Genomic DNA, 18763 nt, shown 5'->3' with positions numbered 1-18763 from the left:
CCCTACTGTTGACCAGAGTCCTCTACAGTATAGTGCCCTACTGTTGAGTCCTCTACAGTATAGTGCCCTACTGTTGACCAGAGTCCTCTACAGTATAGTGCCCTACTGTTGACCAGAGTCCTCTACAGTATAGTGCCCTACTGTTGACCAGAGTCCTCTACAGTATAGTGCCCTACTGTTGACCAGAGAGCTAAGGGCCCAGCTACAGTGAGATGGACATGGTAAGAAAATGTCAATTCATGAGATTGTTTTTTAATTTTATCAGTAGCACAATGAATGAATAACGTCTATATTAAATCTATATTAAAGTTTTTGTTAAATATATTATATCTATTTGATATCCTAGGACATCAGTAGAGATCATTCACACATGTCTTTAAAAAAAAATATTTATAAAATCATATCACAATGTGAAATAAAAGTTTATTTCAATGTTGCCATACATACCGTTACATCAATGCTGATTCAAATGAGAAACAACTTAAGATTTTGTTACAAATATGGAGATTTTTAATAAATACAGTGATTTATAATAAATATGGTGATTTATAATAAATATGGTGATTTATAATAAATATGGAGATTTTTAATAAATATGGTGATTTATAATAAATATGGTGATTTATAATAAATATGGAGATTTTTAATAAATATGGTGATTTATAATAAATATGGTGATTTTTAATAAATACAGTGATTTATAATAAATATGGTGATTTATAATAAATATGGTGATTTATAATAAATATGGTGATTTTTAATAAATATTCAAACTAAACAAATCCCCCTCCTCTGACCTGCACGATGAGATTACACAACAACAAAAAAAACCATACACTTTTGAGAAATGTGATCTTGAATGTCTAATATGTGGATTTTTATTTTTTTAAATACTGTTCATGACCTCCAGTGTAATCTGGTGATTACCAGGCCTAAATACAAAGTGTTATGTTTGGGGCAAATACGACAACACACCCCTCTTCATATTTCAACCATGGTGTTGGCTGCATGTTATGGGTATGCTTGTCATCGGCAAGGACAAGGGAGTTTTTTTAGGATAAAAAAAACAAAAACAGAATAGAGTTAAGCACAGGCAAAATCCCTTAGATAGTTATGCAATAGTTGTGTATTATGGAGGCCTGTCTGTTGTCCTGCAAAGAACCAATAGGTGACACGGCCTCAGAAAACTCATCCTGCACCTTGCAAAGAACCAATAGGTGACACGGCCTCAGAAAACTCATCCTGCACCTTGCACTTTAGACGTGAATATTTAACTCATTACAATTATTTTTTTATATAAAGACGATCCATTAAAACGCGTTCTTATCGCCTTTTGCATTTGTGATAATGACAGCATTGTGGTGTAAAACAACAAACTGTGTGTGCCCAACTACGTCTAAAACCCACCCCTTAGTGATCTGACTTTTAAAATGACAATGTTTCACTTCCTGCACCTCTACAGTATCTGGTAATTGTACTTTTTCTTTTAAAGATTTGTAGTTTGAAGACAAAGCAAGCTCTACAGAACAGCACGACGAGTGAAAGAGATACAGGGGTATGTATGTACACGGTAGTCATTTAGCAGACACTCTTATCCACAGAGACTTACAGTAGAGTGCACACATATTTATACTTTTGGAAATTGAACCCACAAACCCTGCTGTTGCAAGCACCATTCTCTACCAACCGAGCCTCACAGGGTCACACATCAACTCTTTTCACGTGACAAAGTCATAATTACAACCAAACTAAAAACATGATCTACCATCAAAGAAACAAGACAGGCATCATGATAAATATATTGTTTGAATGTATTTTGACCAAGGTAGGGCTCAATTCCATTTCAATTCCAGTCAATTCAGGTACACCGAAATTCAAATTCCAATTATCTTCAATGCTTTTCAATGAGGAATCTGTTTTACTTTCTGAATTGACTGGAATGGAATTGGAATTGACCCCAACCCTGATTGAAATGGAATTGACCCCAAATCTGATTGAAATGGAATTGACCCCAAATCTGATTGAAATGGAATTGACCCCAAATCTGATTGAAATGGAGTTGACCCCAACCCTGATTGAAATGGAATTGAGCCTAACCCAGATAGAAATGGAATTGAGCCTAACCCTGGTAGAAATGGAATTGAGCCTAACCTTGGTAGAAATGGAATTGAGCCTAACCCTGATTGAAATGGAATTGAGCCTAACCCTGGTAGAAATGGAATTGAGCCTAACCCGGATAGAAATGGAATTGAGCCTAACCCGGATAGAAATGGAATTGAGCCTAACCCTGGTAGAAATGGAATTGAGCCTAACCTTGGTAGAAATGGAATTGAGCCTAACCCTGATTGAAATGGAATTGAGCCTAACCCTGGTAGAAATGGAATTGAGCCTAACCCTGATTGAAATGGAATTGAGCCTAACCCTGGTAGAAATGGAATTGAGCCTAACCCTGGAAGAAATGGAATTGAGCCTAACCCTGATTGAAATGGAATTGAGCCTAACCCTGGTAGAAATGGAATTGAGCCTAACCTTGGTGTAGATAAGATCATGGGTGTATATCATTCTATTTGTGGTCACTTGATAACACAACTCGTCTTGTTTTCTATAAGACTCTCAGGAGGGGAAGAATGGACCTGATAATGAAACACACACCTATGTTGACATGCCTGTAGCCACGCACACGTCACTGTGTTTGTTTGTCGTTTATTTATGTTACTTAACTAGGCAAGCCAGTTAAGAACAAATTCTTATTTACAATGACGGCCTAGCCCGGCAAAACCCTAACCCGGTCCAAACCAGAGCAGTCCAAACCAGACCAGAGCAGTCCAAACCAGACCAGAGCAGACCAGACCAAACCAGAGCAGTCCAAACCAGAGCAGTCCAAACCAGAGCAGTCCAAACCAGAGCAGTCCAAACCAGGCCAAACCAGAGCAGTCCAAACCAGGCCAAACCAGAGCAGTCCAAACCAGAGCAGTCCAAACCAGACCAGACAAGACCAGACCAAACCAGAACAAACCACATCAGACCAAAGCAGACCAAACCAGATCAGTCCAAACCAGAGCAGTCCAAACCAGAGCAGTCCAGTCCAAACCAGAGCAGTCCAAACCAGAGCAGTCCAAACCAGATCAGTCCAAACCAGAGCAGTCCAAACCAGAGCAGTCCAAACCAGATCAGTCCAAACCAGAGCAGTCCAAACCAGAGCAGTCCAGTCCAAACCAGATCAGTCCAAACCAGAGCAGTCCAAACCAGACCAAACCAGAGCAGTCCAAACCAGAGCAGTCCAAACCAGAGCAGTCCAGTCCAAACCAGAGCAGTCCAAACCAGAGCAGTCCAAACCAGAGCAGTCCAGTCCAAACCAGAGCAGTCCAAACCAGAGCAGTCCAAACCAGAGCAGTCCAGTCCAAACCAGAGCAGTCCAAACCAGAGCAGTCCAAACCAGAGCAGTCCAAACCAGATCAGTCCAAACCAGAGCAGTCCAAACCAGATCAGTCCAAACCAGAGCAGTCCAAACCAGACCAGACCAGATCAGTCCAAGAGACAACCACATCACAGGGACTGGAGGTTGAGATTGCCAATTGAGATTGATACTCTGGCACGACCTGGTGGTACCAGAGTATCACTGCAACTTCCTGGTCGCCCTCTGATGACCTCATCGTGTTACTAGGGTGTATTCATAGAGAGCCACTCCAACTCCTCCATGGCTTGTTGGCCAAAGCCTGTTGGGGAAATGAATGGGGTTTTAGAACAAACACATAAAATAAGTTATGTGGTAAACACCGGCTTATAGAAGATGTGATATGTTTTGATAATCTTTATCAGCTAATGTCACTTTGTGTGAATTTTGAAGCAATTACAGAATGCACATAGAGGCCTCATAATTCATAAAGGTCAAGTTAACTGACTGATATTATATTACAGAACTAAATGTATAAGATCTCCTGAGCCTGTGTTAAACCTCAGACATTATTTTTTTGTAAACATTATTTTTTAAAACATTATTTTTGCAATTTTATGACAAAACCATATTCTTCCCCTCGTTAATTTTCCCGAACGAACCAGAGGTGACTCATTCCCGTTTTTGGGACTACAAGCCGACGATCTCTGTCAGTTGCAGTCGTTAGCAAATGGAGAAAAAAAAAAAAACGTTTTGCAACGAAAACGAGAGTCTCTATTGGACAGATTCAGGTCGGTCCTTCCCAGTTTTTTTGGTTCTTTTGGTTTGTTGTGAATACACCCCATGGTATTGTAGTTGTACCTCTCTGCTCTTTTGGTTCTCTACACAGATTTAAAATGACCAACAATGACTGACTTATATAATAGACTACTGTATATATGGTATATTTATAGATCAATAGATATATAAAGGAAACAACATCTGATTGTTGGGAGAAATCAGTATACACGAGTTTTTAATGTCATAAAACCAAATCACCAGTTGTGTTACAGTACAACCCACTACACACATCTCCAGTACCCCATACTGCTCTCTCTCTCTCTCTCTCTCTCTCTCTCTCTCTCTGTCTGTCTCAGCTCTCTCTCCCTCCCCCTCTCTCTCTCTCTCTCTCTCTCTCTCTCTCTCTGTCTGTCTCAGCTCTCTCTCCCTCCCCCTCTCTCTCTCTCTCTCTCCCTTCTCCTCTCTCTCTCTGTCTGTCTCAGCTCTCTCTCCCTCCCCCTCTCTCTCTCTCTCTCTCTCCCTTCTCCTCTCTCTCTCTCTCTGTCTCAGCTCTCTCTCTTCTCTCCCTTCTCCTCTCTCTCTCTCGGTGTCTCAGCTCTCTGACTCTCTCTCTCTATCTGTCTCAGCTCTCTCTCTCTCCCTCTCTCTCTCTCTCTCTCTCTCTCTCTGTGTCTCATCTCTCTGTCTCATCTCTCTCTCTCTCTCTCTCCCTCCGTCTCAGCTCTCTCTCTCTCTCCCCCCCCCCCCCTCTCTCTCTCTCTCTCCCTTCTCCTCTCTCTCTCAGCTCTCTCTCTTCTCTCCCTTCTCCTCTCTCTCTAACCCTCTATCTCTCTCTTTCACTCTCTCTCTCTCGGTGTCTCAGCTCTCTCTCTCTCTCTCTGTCTCTATCTGTCTCTGCTCTCTCTCTCTCTCTCTCTCTCTCGGTGTCTCGGTGTCTCAGCTCTCTCTCTCTCTCCCTCTCTCTCTCTCTGTGTCTCAGCTCTCTCTCTCTCTCTCTCTCTCTGAGCCAGTGGGATGTAACCTACTGTAGATTGTGAGTTACCAGGCACACTAAACATAACAGCCTTCAATACATGATTACACCCAAACAACATTCCTGTACCGGCTTGCTCTCTAACCCCCTCTATACCAGCGGGCAATCTATTTAACACATATATCCCTTTGAATATGTAACAAACGATAACGTAATAATTTACTCTGATTAAGTATCACATGAATGGAAGGAAAAGCTTGTCAATGAGACACGAGTCAGGCCATCTCATCTCAACCCTCTCAGACCATGCATGTAGTGAGCTACAGAGGATGACACGTGTTCCTAGTCTTACAGTTCAATATTGCCATTTTGTAGCATATTATTTTTTTTTTTTACAGAAGAAGTCTCAATAAATAGATGTATATTAGCAAAGTGCATCATGGGAAGACCAGTAGAAAAATACCTGTAAATTATCAATCTGTTACAGTTCTCTGCAGAAACACCATTTTTGAGGGGATTTTTGAAAACTTTGTAAGAGCAAGATATTATTGTTATTAATAACAAATAATATAACAATGTCATTTCTTAAATGTTTTAGGGAGATATAATAGATATTTTAGAAAACATGAAGAAGACATTGGGACGCAGCTAAAATGGAACCCTATTCCCTATATAGTGCAGAGCCAGAACCATATCGGCCCTGGTCTAAAGTAGTGCACTATATAGTGCAGAGCCTGAACCATATCGGCCCTGGTCTAAAGTAGTGCACTATATAGTGAATGGGGTGCCATTTGCGACACAGGCACCCCCCCCCCCCCCCCCCATACCAAGCCACAGTAGTCCCTGTAGGAGCTGAAGTCCCTGTAGGACTGAAGAAGCTGAATGTGACCACATTGAAATAAATAGTCAAAATATACAGAATATATGGAAATATGCTATATACAGACAGATGTACTGAAGTAATGTTCAGGGCACTCTGATAATGTTATCCTTCAATGTCTTCCTCATCTTCTTCCACTCCTCCTCCTCCTCCTCCTCCTCTTGCTCCTCCTCCTCCTCCTCCTGTCTTTAGTTTGATAGTTGATATGTCTGTACTTGTTCTCTGTTGTTCCTCCTCCTCCTCCTCCTCCTCCTCCTCCTCCACGGGCGCTTCCTGTTTTAGTTTCTTGCCTCTGACAACTCTGCTCTTTCTTGCCTCTTATTCGTTCCTTATTAAGAAACTAAGCAAATAAAATACTACTGAATACTATGACCATTCAATTGTCATTCATCATCAACAATATCTGTTCCATTAGTTATATAACATGTTTTGTTCTCCATGAAGATTAGAAAATAGTATCTTTGATTTCCTCTTTTTTTTGTAAAAAAAAAAAAAAAAGTGTTTTGGTTTTATCCCCCAAAATACTTAGTCTAGAAAAGGTTGTTCTCATCAAGGTGTTGAGAAAAATATAGACTTCTTCTGATAGCTCAGATCTCATCAGCTTATTGTCTCTTCTAGTGGATTACAGACCAGACCAGATGAGACACCCTCTGGTGTTCTTACCCTGGTATAGAGGTACCCTAACCCCAGCTGTAAGCACACCCATGTGGGTAGCAGACCGGCTCTCCCTGCCTTAACAGACATCTCCTTCAGAGGAGATGGACTGATTATGTCTGGGGGTTCTTAGAGTGGGGTTGAGGGAAGGTGGAGGGGCGGAGGAGAGGGGGGCCACCACTCCCTTTACCTCATACTGTTCTCCTCCTCTCATCCCTTCATACCAACAAAATATCATTCCATCATTCCATCATTCCACACTGAGAATCCTACTTTTACTCTCCATTAAGTTATACTTTGAACCTCCTGTAAGGAGGCTCTAGAAGTGTCCCAGAAGTATTCTAGAAGTGTCCCAGAAGTATTCTAGAAGTGTCTCAGAAGAATTCTAGAAGTGTCCCAGAAGTATTCTAGAAGTGTCCCAGAAGTATTCTAGAAGTGTCTCAGAAGTATTCTAGAAGTGTCTCAGAAGAATTCTAGAAGTGTCTCAGAAGTGTTCTAGAAGTGTCTCAGAGGTGTTCTAGAAGTGTTACAGAAGTGTTCCAGGAGGTTCTAGAAGCCCTCTATATGACAGTAGGCCTCCATGCTGGAGAAGAGGATGTAGAGGAACCAGAGACTGAAGAAGAAGGCTGAGGTGGCCAGTCTGTGGCCGCGCGGCCCGCCCAGCTCCCCCCCGATGTGGGCCCGGCGGCGGTACAGCAGCACGGAGACCCCCAGGAAGGCGAAGATGGTGTAGAGGGTGACGGAGAAGGCCAGCGAGCCGGCCTCCACCACAAACCTGCTTGCCTTGCATGTGCCAGTAAATGGCGGCTATCGACCACGCCACCCCGATGCCCAGGAACACGTTGACCGCGTTGCTGCCCGTCACATTACCGATGGAGGCGTCTGCATGTGTGTCCTGCACCGCCGCTACCTTACTGGCAAATGTGTCTGGAAAGAGAGAGAGAGAGAGAGAGAGAGAGAGAGAGGGGGAAATAGAGAGAGAGAGAGGGGGAAATAGAGAGAGAGAGAGGGGGAAATAGAGAGAGAGAGAGGGAAATAGAGAGAGTGTGAGAGAGAGAGAGAGAGAGGAGAGAGGGAAAGAGAGGGAGGGAGAGAGAGAGAGAGAGAGAGAGGGAAATAGAGAGAGAGAGAGAGGGAAATAGAGAGAGAGAGAGGGAAATAGAGAGAGAGAGAGAGAGAGGAAATAGAGAGAGAGAGGGAAATAGAGAGAGAGAGAGAGAGGGAAATAGAGAGAGAGAGGGAAATAGAGAGAGTGAGAGAGAGAGAGAGAGAGAGAGGGAAATAGAGAGAGGAGAGAGAGGGAAATAGAGAGAGAGAGAGGGAAATAGAGAGAGTGAGAGAGAGAGAGAGAGAGAGAGAGAGAGAGGGAAATAGAGAGAGAGAGGGAAATAGAGAGAGTGAGAGAGAGAGAGAGAGAGAGAGAGAGAGAGAGAGAGAGGAGAGAGGGAAAGAGAGGGAGGGAGAGAGAGAGAGAGAGAGAGAGAGAGAGGGAAAGAGGGAGAGAGAGAGAGAGAGGGAAATAGAGAGGGAGAGAGAGAGAGGGGGAAATAGAGAGAGAGAGAGAGGGTGAGAGAGAGAGAGAGAGGGAAAGAGAGGGAGGGAGAGAGAGAGAGAGGGAAAGAGGGAGAGAGAGAGAGAGGGAGGGAAATAGAGAGAGAGAGAGGGAAATAGAGAGAGAGAGAGAGAGAGAGGGAAATAGAGAGAGAGAGAGAGGGAAATAGAGAAAGAAAGAGAGAGGGAAATAGAGAGAGTGAGAGAGAGAGAGGGAAAGAGAGGAAGAGAGGGAGGGAGAGAGGGAGATAGAGGGAAAGAGGGAGAGAGAGACATAAAGAGAGTAAAATGGAGAGAGAGAGAGAGAAAGGTGCAAAATCAAATCAAATTGTATTGGTCACATGGTTAGCAGATGTTATTGTGAGTGTAGTGAAATGCTTCTAGTTCCGACAGTGCAGCAGTATCTAACAGGTAATATCTAACAATTCCACAACAGAACCCAATGCACACAATCTACAATCTTCTCTATTTAAAGGAATGGGATGAGAATATATAAGTATAAAATATATGGATGAGCAGTGACAGAGCGGCTAAGATGCAATAGATAGTGAAGGATACAGTATACATTATATACATATGTGATGAGCAATGCGAGATATGTAAACATTCTTAAAGTGGCATTATTAAAGAGACTAGTGTTACATTTATTAAAGTGGCCAATGATATCAAGTCTGTAGGTAGGCAGCAATCATATTAAATTAAGTCCATTTAATTAAGTGGCCAGAGATTTGAGTCTGTATGTTGACAGCAGCCTCTCTGTGCTAGTGATGGCTGTTTAACAATCTGATGGCCTTGAGATAGAAGCTGTTTTTCAGTCTCTCTGTCCCAGCTTTGATGCACCTGTACTGACCTCGCCTTCTGGATGATAGCGGGGTGAACAGGCAGTGGCTCGGGTGGTTGTTGTCCTTGATAGTCTTTTTTGCCTTCCTGTGACATCGGGTGTTGTAGGTGTCCTGGAGGGCAGGTAGTTAAATGGGCCCTGTTGATGATAAGTATACTTAAGAGCTGAAACCTCTTAAGAGCAAGACGAAAGGGGTGCCAAAGTGTGTGTGTGTGTGTGTGTGTGTGTGTGTGTGTGTGTGTGTGTGTGTGTGTGTGTGTGAGAGAGAGAGAGAGAGACAGTGAGGCACTGGGGATCCTCATGTGGGAAGCAGCTGGCGTTGGGTTTCTCATTCAGTGCCACGGGTGGGGTGCTGGGTTGGTTGAGACCCATGGTTTTACACATCCAGCCAGCAAAGTCCACCTCCTCCACCTCAGCACGTTTGATAAACGTGTGGTTCTAAACAATAACAAACAGTAAACGCAAGTTAGTTCATTAACGCATCAATATTAGTCCATGGCTGATATCGAAAGGGCATGTACAGTAGCGAACATAGCCAATTTGCAAACTATAAAATGTGTTTACAAACCTCAATAATAATAAATATAGTAATAATATATATATAATAATACGTCAGTTAGGAGACGCTTTTATTCAACGCGACTTATTCATTTATGGATACATACGGGTGGTCCCGGGAATATAACCGAATAATCCTGACGTTGCAAGCGCTATGCTCTACCAACTGAGCTAGAGAAACATGAGCTACAGAGGACCAATGAACAATCAGAGCTGAACTGTCCAACTACATAGATGCACTTCAAATAACAGTCGACAGCGATAACAGTTAATAGCTACTCACCATCAGCATCTTCAGGTCAGCTCGCTCTGCTGGATTCTTGATCAGACTATTAACACAAACAGAAACATTTGAAAATCTCCATGACATGACTCCAGAGAAGTCATTAGCCCCCCCCCCCCCCCAAAGAAGAATAGAAAAGAAAGCCATGATTAAGCTGCACAAGAAATCTCATTCTGCTGACATAACTTTCTCATCCCTTGAGAATGATGGCTATCTTTAAAAATGTACATTTGCTCCACATTGCTCTACGCTGTGCCTACAATAATTCACAAGACGTGTGTTGAGTCCACACACAGCCAAAAATCTGAGAAAAGTCATGGTAAAACAACAAAAGGTGCTGAGGTAATGGGCACTATTCTTATATGATGAATACTTGGGCTCACCATTTAGTCACAAACTCGTTGAAATCGTTGGTGAAGACACCAAGTGGCAGCCTGGGAGGAGGCTGGGAATGAGTAAAAAGGTGTGTAAGACAAATGTTATTTCAAAATCCCCGGAGCACACAGACAAGAAGAATTGGTAATACAGAGAATAATATGTGGAGTCAGCAGCTCATCTGACCTCATTGACAATGTAGTCCAGCAGCTCAAATATCGCCATGGCTGGTCGACTGTCCATCCCATGTCCTGAGGAACAGGAGAATATGGAGATATATTTAGATATCATAAATAAAGATACTTAAATGTTTTATTATTTTTGATTCCAGTTACTTTTTATTGAGAAGCAAAAGGAAATCTGTTTGAAAAGCACTAATATCATATATATTGTATTATGTGTGAGGAGAGGATTCAGGTCAGTTCTCACCGCTGACTGGTCGCCCTCCTGGTGGTCTGGGGAGGCGGTTGGAGATGGTGTGTGGTTCCCCCTCGGCTCCGGAAGCGAAGCTCCATCTCTATTGGCTAGATCTTCTTTATACAAAATTATGTTCTTTGTTTTATATTTTACGACTGAATCATTTAAAAATAATTTCAAAGTAGCAGTGAAAAAAGATAGAAAGACGCTTAAATGTTGTATGACTTACACCCACAACACCTTCTAACCCTACACCTACACCTTCTACCCTACACCCCTCTACCCTACACCTTCTACCCTACACCTTCTACCCTACACCCTTCTACCTACACCTTCTACCCCTACACCCTTCTACCCTACACCTTCTACCCCTACACCTTCTACCCTACACCTCTACCCTACACCTTCTACCAAACCTTCTACCCTACACCCTCTACACTACTCCTTCTACCCTACACCTACACCTTCTACCCTACACTTCTACCCTACACCTTCTACCCCTACACCTTCTACCCTACACCTTCTACCCTACACCTACACCTTCTACCCTACACCTACACATTCTACCCTACACCTTCCTACCCTATACCTTCTACCCCTACAACCTTCTACCTACACCTTCTACCCTACACCTTCTACCCTACACCTTCTACCCTACACCTACACCTTTCTACCCTAACACCATCTCTACCCTACACCTTCTACCCTACACCTTCTACCCTACACCCCTCTACCCTACTCCTTCTACCCTACACCTACACCTTCTACCCTACACCTTCTACCCCTACACCTTCTACCCCTACACCTTCTACCCTACACCTCTACCCTACACCTTCTACACCCTCTACACCTACACATTACAACCCCTACACATCTACCCTACACCTTCTACCCCTACACCTCATCCTTCTACCTACACCTTCTACCCTACACCTTCTACCCTCTACACCTTCTACCCTACACCTTCTACCCTACACCTTCTACCCCTACACCTACACCTTCTACCCTACACCTTCTACCCTACACCTTCTACCCTACACCTAACACCTACCTACCCTACACCCCTCTACCCTACACCTCTACCCTACACCTACACCTTCTACCCTACACCTTCTACCCTACACCTTCTACCCTCACCTTCTCCCTACACCTTCTACACCTACACCTTCTACCCTACACCTTCTACCCTACACCTTCTACCCTACACATTCTACCCTACACCTTCTACCCTACACCTTCTACACCTACACCTTCTACCCTACACCTTCTACCCTACACCTTCTACCCTACACCTTCTACCCCTACACCTTCTACCCTACACCTAACACCTTCTACCCTACACCTTCTACCCTACACCTTCTACCCTACACCTTCTACCCTACACCTTCTACCCCTACACCTTCTACCCTACACCTACACCTTCTACCCTACACCTTCTACCCTACAACTTCTACCCTACACCTTCTACCCTACCCCTTCTACCCCTACACCTTCTACCCTACACCTTCTACCCTACACCTTCTAACCTACACCTACCCTTCTACCCTACACCTTCTACCCTACACCTTCTACCCTACACCTTCTACCCCTACACCTTCTACCCTACACCTTCTACCCTACACCTTCTACCCTACACCTACACCTTCTACCCTACACCTTCTACCCTACACCTTCTACCCCTACACCTACACCTTCTACCCTACACCCCTCTACCCTACACCTTCTACCCTACACCTACACCTTCTACCCTACACCCTTTACCCTACACCTTCTACCCCTACACCTTCTACCCTACACCTTCTACACCTACACCTTCTACACCTACACCTTCTACCCTACACCTTCTACCCTACACCTCTACCCTACACCTTCTACACCTACACCTTCTACCCCACACCTTCTACCCTACACCTTCTACCCTACACCTTCTACCCCTACACCTTCTACCCTACACCTTCTACCCTACACCTTCTAACCCTACACCTACACCTTCTACCCTACACCTTCTACCCTACACCTTCTACACCTACACCTTCTACACCTACACTTCTACCCTACACCTTCTACACCTACACCTTCTACCCTACACCTTCTACCCTACACCTTCTACCCTACACCCCTCTACCCTACACCTTCTACCCTACACCTACACCTTCTACCCTACACCTTCTACCCTACACCTTCTACCCCTACACCTTCTACCCTACACCTTCTACCCTACACCTACACCTTCTACCCTACACCTTCTACCCTACACCTTCTACCCTACACCTTCTACCCTACACCTTCTACCCCTACACCTTCGACCCTACACCTTCTACCCTACACATTCTACCCTACACCTTCTACCCCTACACCTTCTACCCTACACATTCTACCCTACACCTACACCTTCTACCCTACACCTTCTACCCCTACACCTTCTACCCCTACACCTTCTACCCCTACACCTTCTACCCTACACCTTCTACCCTACACCTTCTACCCCTACACCTTCTACCCTACACCTTCTACCCTACACCTTCTACCCTACACATTCTACCCTACACCTACACCTTCTACCCTACACCTTCTACCCTACACCTTCTACCCCTACACCTTCTACCCTACACCTTCTACCCCTACACCTTCTACCCTACACCTTCTACCCTACACCTTCTACCCTACACCTACACCTTCTACCCTACACCTTCTACCCTACACCTTCTACCCCTACACCTTCTACCCCTACACCTTCTACCCCTACACCTTCTACCCTACACCTTCTACCCTACACCTTCTAACCCTACACCTACACCTTCTACCCTACACCTTCTACCCCTACACCTTCTACCCTACACCTTCTACCCCTACACCTTCTACACCTACACCTTCTACCCCTACACCTTCTACCCCTACACCTTCTACCCCTACACTTTCTACCCTACACCTTCTACCCTACACCTTCTAACCCTACACCTACACCTTCTACCCTACACCTTCTACCCCTACACCTTCTACCCTACACCTTCTACCCCTACACCTTCTACACCTACACCTTCTACCCCTACACCTTCTACCCCTACACCTTCTACCCCTACACTTTCTACCCTACACCTTCTACCCCTACACCTACTACCCTACATCTACTCCCACACCCCCTACCACCACACCCCCTACGCCCACACCCCCTACCCCCACACTCCCTACGCCCACACCCCCTACCCCCACAACCTCTATGCCCAAACCCCCTACCCCCACAACCTCTATGCCCACACCCCCTAGCCCCACAACCTCTATGCCCACACCCCCTACGACCACAGTGTCCAACAAGCTTTCTCTACCCTTAACCTTGTTCTGAACACCTCCAAAACAAAGGTAATGTGGTTTGGTAAGAAGAATGCCCCTCTTCCCACAGGTGTGGTCACTTCTTCTGAGGGTTTAGAGCTTGAGGTAGTCACCTTATACAAGTACTTGGAGTTTGGCTAGACGGTACACTGTCCTTCTCTCAGCACATATCAAAGCTGCAGGCTAAACTTACATTTTGACTTGGTTTCCTCTATCGTAATCGCTCCTCTTTCACCCCAGCTGTCAAACTAACTCTGATTCAGATGACCATCCTACCCATGCTAGATTACGGAGACATAATTTATAGAACGGCAGGTAAGGGTGATCTCGAGCGGCTAGATGTTCTTTACCATTCGGCCATCAGATTTGCCACCAATGCTCCTTATAGGACACATCACTGCCCAGCGTCGTCCGGGTTTGGCCCCGGTAGGCCGTCATTGTAAATTAGAATTTTCTTAACTGACGTGCCTAGTTAAATAAAGGTAAAATAAAATAAAAAATACCCCCCCCCCCCCCCCCCCCCCACTGCTATCCATTAGTGTACTCACCAGGGACAGACGTACCCAGCGCCACGAACACCATGGCAGTGACGGAGTCCTTCAGCCCGATGGTGCAGCCAAAGTGAGAGGCCAGATCTCCGATCACTGCGGTCAGCATGCCGATGATGACGATGGAGATGAAGAAGCAGGCCCAGCCGTTCAGGTAGTCCGTGGGAGGAACACAGGCGAACAGCACCTAATATTAATAATAATAATATGAATAATAATCATATTAATATGAATAACAATGAGAATGATATGAATAGTATTATTCATGGTAATATGAATATGAATAACATGAATAACAATTTGAATAATATGAATAATACTATGAATAATAATCATATTATATTATATTATTATTACTATTATTATAGTAGTATTCATGATATTATTAATATGAATAATAATATGAATAATATTAATATGAATAGCCAGCCTAGCCGTTCAGGCAGTCCGTGGGAGGAACACAGGCAAACAGCACCTAATATTAATAATATGAATATGAATAATTTCATTAATAATAATAATAACATTAATAATTTCATTAATAATAATATTAGTAATAATCATATTGATATGAATAACAATTAGAATAATATGAATAGTATTATTCGTGGTAATATGAATAATATGAATATTCAGAATAATATGAATAATATTATGAATAATAATCATATGAATATTACATTATTATTACTATTATTATAGTAGTATTCATAATAATATATTATTCATAATAATATGAATAATAATATGCATAATAATATAATTAATAATACTATTATATAACACTTTACTATAGGTGTCCTTATGAATGCATTCATAAAGCCCTTAAACACATCGTAACATCGTGTCAGTAGCCATCGTTAACAGTTATTAATAGCTATGAGTAATGGCACTAAAGTGTTACTAATAACATTTAGCAGATGTTTTTATCTAAAGGGACTTACAGTCATGTGCGCATTTTACATATGGGAGGTCACGGGATTCGAACCCACGACCCTCGGCATTTTACATATGGGAGGTCACGGGAATCGAACCCACGACCCTCGGCATTTTACATATGGGAGGTCACGGGATTCGAACCCACGACCCTCGGCATTTTACATATGGGAGGTCACGGGAATCGAACCCACAACCCTCGGCATTTTACATATGGGAGGTCACGGGATTCGAACCCACGACCCTCGGCGTTGCAAAAAAAAAAAACATGCTCTATCATCTGAGCTACAGAGGATCACCAACTCTACTCACCTTCCAGAAGACGGTGAGGAAGTGCATGACGTAGTCACAACAAGACGGAAGACGCTCTTCACCGGAGTCTTCCTCATCCTCGTCTCCTGGGGACAAGGGAGGGAGGAGGGGGGGGGGAATGGAGGGAGGAGGGGGGGGGGGAGGAGAGATGGCGGGAGGGAGGAGGAGAGGAGAGATGGAGGGAGGAGCAGAGGAGAGGAGAGATGGAGGGAGGGAGGAGCAGAGCAGATGAGAGATGGAGGGAGGGAGGAGCAGAGGAGAGGAGAGATGGAGGGAGGGAGGAGCAGAGGAGAGGAGAGATGGAGGGAGGGAGGAGCAGAGCAGAGGAGAGATGGAGCGAGGGAGGAGCAGAGGAGAGGAGAGATGGCGGGAGGGAGGAGCAGAGGAGAGATGGCGGGAGGGAGGAGCAGAAGAGAGGAGAGATGGAGGGAGGAGCAGAGGAGAGGAGAGATGGAGGGAGGAGCAGAGGAGATGAGAGATGGAGGGAGGGAGGAGCAGAGGAGAGGAGAAATGGAGCGAGGGAGGAGCAGAGGAGAGGAGAGATGGAGGGAGGGAGGAGGAGAGGAGAGGAGAGATGGAGCGAGGGAGGAGCAGAGGAGAGGAGAGATGGAGGGAGGGAGGAGGAGAGGAGAGATGGCAGGAGGGAGGAGCAGAGGAGAGGAGAGATGGCAGGGGGGAGGAGCAGAGAAGAGGAGAGATGGAGGGAGGGAGGAGGAGAGGAGAAATGGCAGGAGGGAGGAGCAGAGGAGAGGAGAGATGGCAGGAGGGAGGAGCAGAGAAGAGGAGAGATGGAGGGAGGGAGGAGCAGAGGAGAGGAGAGATGGAGCGAGGGAGGAGCAGAGGAGAGGAGAGATGGCAGGAGGGAGGAGCAGAGGAGAGGAGAGATGGCAGGAGGGAGGAGCAGAGGAGAGGAGAGATGGCGGGAGGAGAGATGGCGGGAGGAGCAGAGGAGAGGAGAGATGGAGGGAGGGAGGAAGACAATCATTTTAACTTACATTGTGATACATTGAGTAATATTTCATAAGAGCAGATGGTTGTATTTCATAGTGACATCCTGGTTCCCGGCGTGTTTAACCCACTCTAAGAAGACTCACATACCCTCACACTGAACTATTAGGATGGGACAGGAAGAGGAATGACAACACACGCCACTACTGAACATCTTAATTAAGTGATCTTGTTATATGTAACAAAGCTAAAACCTTGTACAGTCCACTCTATACATTCACAAGGCCGTTAGGGGCTCTCAGCAGGCCATTAGGGGCCCTCAACAGGCCATTAGGGGCCCTCATCAGGCCGTTATGGGCCCTCAACAGGCCATTAGGGGCTGTCAGTAGGCCATTAGGGGCTTTCAGTAGGCCATTAGGGGCCCTCGGCAGGCCATTAGGGGCCCTCGGCAGGCCGTTAGGGGCCCTCAGCAGGCCGTTAGGGGCCCTCAACAGGCCATTAGGGGCCCTCATCAGGCCATTATGGGCCCTCATCAGGCCATTAGGGGCCCTCATCAGGCCATTAGGGGCCCTCAGCGGGCCATTAGGGGCCCTCAGCGGGCCATTAGGGGCCCTCAGCGGGCCATTAGAGGCCCTCAGCAGGCCGTTAGGGGCCCTCAGCGTTCCATTAGGGGCACTCAACAGGTCGTTAGGGGCACTCAGCGGGCCATTAGGGGCACTCAACAGGCCGTTAGGGGCCCTCAACGGGCCATTAGAGGCCCTCATCAGGCCATTAGGGGCCCTCAACAGGCCATTAGGGGCCCTCAGCGGGCCATTAGAGGCCCTCAACAGGCCATTAGAGGCCCTCAGCGGGCCATTAGGGGCCCTCAGCGGGCCATTAGGGGCCCTCAGCAGGCCGTTAGGGGCACTCAACAGGCCGTTAGGGGCCCTCAGCGGGCCATTAGGGGCACTCAACAGGCCGTTAGGGGCCCTCAACAGGCCATTAGAGGCCCTCATCAGGCCATTAGGCGCCCTCATCGGGCCATTAGGGGACTTCCTTCTACAGAGGTAGGGACGCGTGTAGCCTGACAGGCATTGTGAGTGACTGGCCCAGATCCCCCCAGACAAAATGAGGCCTCCATGAGCAGGCAGGGTGGACAGGGGGCTAGGCAGGAGATTAGACAGGCCTAGGTCTATTTAGGCAGGGTAGATGGACAGGGGGCTAGGCAGGAGATTAGACAGGCCTTGGTCTATTTAGGCAGGGTAGCTGGACAGGGGGCTAGGCAGGAGATTAGACAGGCCTAGGTCTATTTAGGCAGGGTAGCTGGACAGGGGGCTAGGCAGGAGATTAGACCGGCCTAGGTCTATTTAGGCAGGGTAGCTGGACAGGGGGCTAGACAGGAGATTAGACCGGCCTAGGTCTATTTAGGCAGGGTAGCTGGACAGTGGTATAGGCAGGAGATTAGACCGGCCTTGGTCTATGTAGACATACATTTTTCAGCGGGTCATGAAATAATAACCAGTGCCACTGGATTAAATATTTTAACACCAATCACAGTGAGGGCCTTCCAGTTCACTGAGCAGAGTGAGGGCCTTCCAGTTTACTGAGCAGAGTGAGGGCCTTCCAGTTTACTGAGCAGAGTGAGGGCCTTCCAGGAGTTTACTGAGCAGAGTGAGGGCCTTCCAGTTTACTGAGCAGAGTGAGGGCCTTCCAATGTACTGAGCAGAGTGAGGACCTTCCAGTTTACTGAGCAGAGTGAGAGCCTTCCAGGAGTTTACTGAGCAGAGTGAGGGCCTTCCAGGAGTTTACTGAGCAGAGTGAGGGCCTTCCAATTTACTGAGCAGAGTGAGGGCCTTCCAGTTTACTGAGCAGAGTGAGGGCCTTCCAGTTTACTGAGCAGAGTGAGGGCCTTCCAGTTCACTGAGCAGAGTGAGGGCCTTTCAGTTTACTGAGCAGAGTGAGGGCCTTCCAGTTTACTGAGCAGAGTGAGGGCCTTCCAGTTTACTG

General features: G+C 45.8%; 2 protein-coding genes across 2 annotated transcripts in view; both read right to left on the bottom strand.

The window, feature by feature from the left end:
• Positions 1 to 4948: 4948 nt before the first annotated feature.
• Positions 4949 to 18763, bottom strand: part of LOC100136022 (sodium/calcium exchanger 3) — a 178825-nt gene continuing 165010 nt past the window's right edge. Inside the window, 4 exon segments of the mRNA XM_036955347.2 lie at positions 4949 to 7455; positions 7457 to 7608; positions 14582 to 14768; positions 15830 to 15915. Of these exon segments, the coding sequence (XP_036811242.2) occupies positions 7231 to 7455; positions 7457 to 7608; positions 14582 to 14768; positions 15830 to 15915 (650 nt within the window). The 3' untranslated portion in view covers positions 4949 to 7230.
• Positions 8651 to 10783, bottom strand: LOC149975325 (dual specificity mitogen-activated protein kinase kinase 2-like). The gene is made up of 7 exons (XM_090211780.1): positions 10719 to 10783; positions 10476 to 10540; positions 10298 to 10359; positions 9915 to 9960; positions 9339 to 9511; positions 9156 to 9286; positions 8651 to 8697 (listed from the first exon to the last, which is right to left on the bottom strand). The coding sequence occupies exons 2-7, from the start codon at positions 10530 to 10532 to the stop codon at positions 8651 to 8653; spliced, it is 516 nt and encodes a 171-aa protein (XP_090067906.1). The 5' UTR covers positions 10533 to 10540; positions 10719 to 10783.

The sequence above is a fragment of the Oncorhynchus mykiss genome, chromosome 19, assembly GCF_057628025.1.
Source record: "Oncorhynchus mykiss isolate SJ-2025 chromosome 19, ASM5762802v1, whole genome shotgun sequence".
Lineage (NCBI taxonomy): Eukaryota > Metazoa > Chordata > Actinopteri > Salmoniformes > Salmonidae > Oncorhynchus > Oncorhynchus mykiss.
Note: the sequence above shows the minus strand (reverse complement) of the source record. Positions and strands in the feature narration are given on the sequence as shown.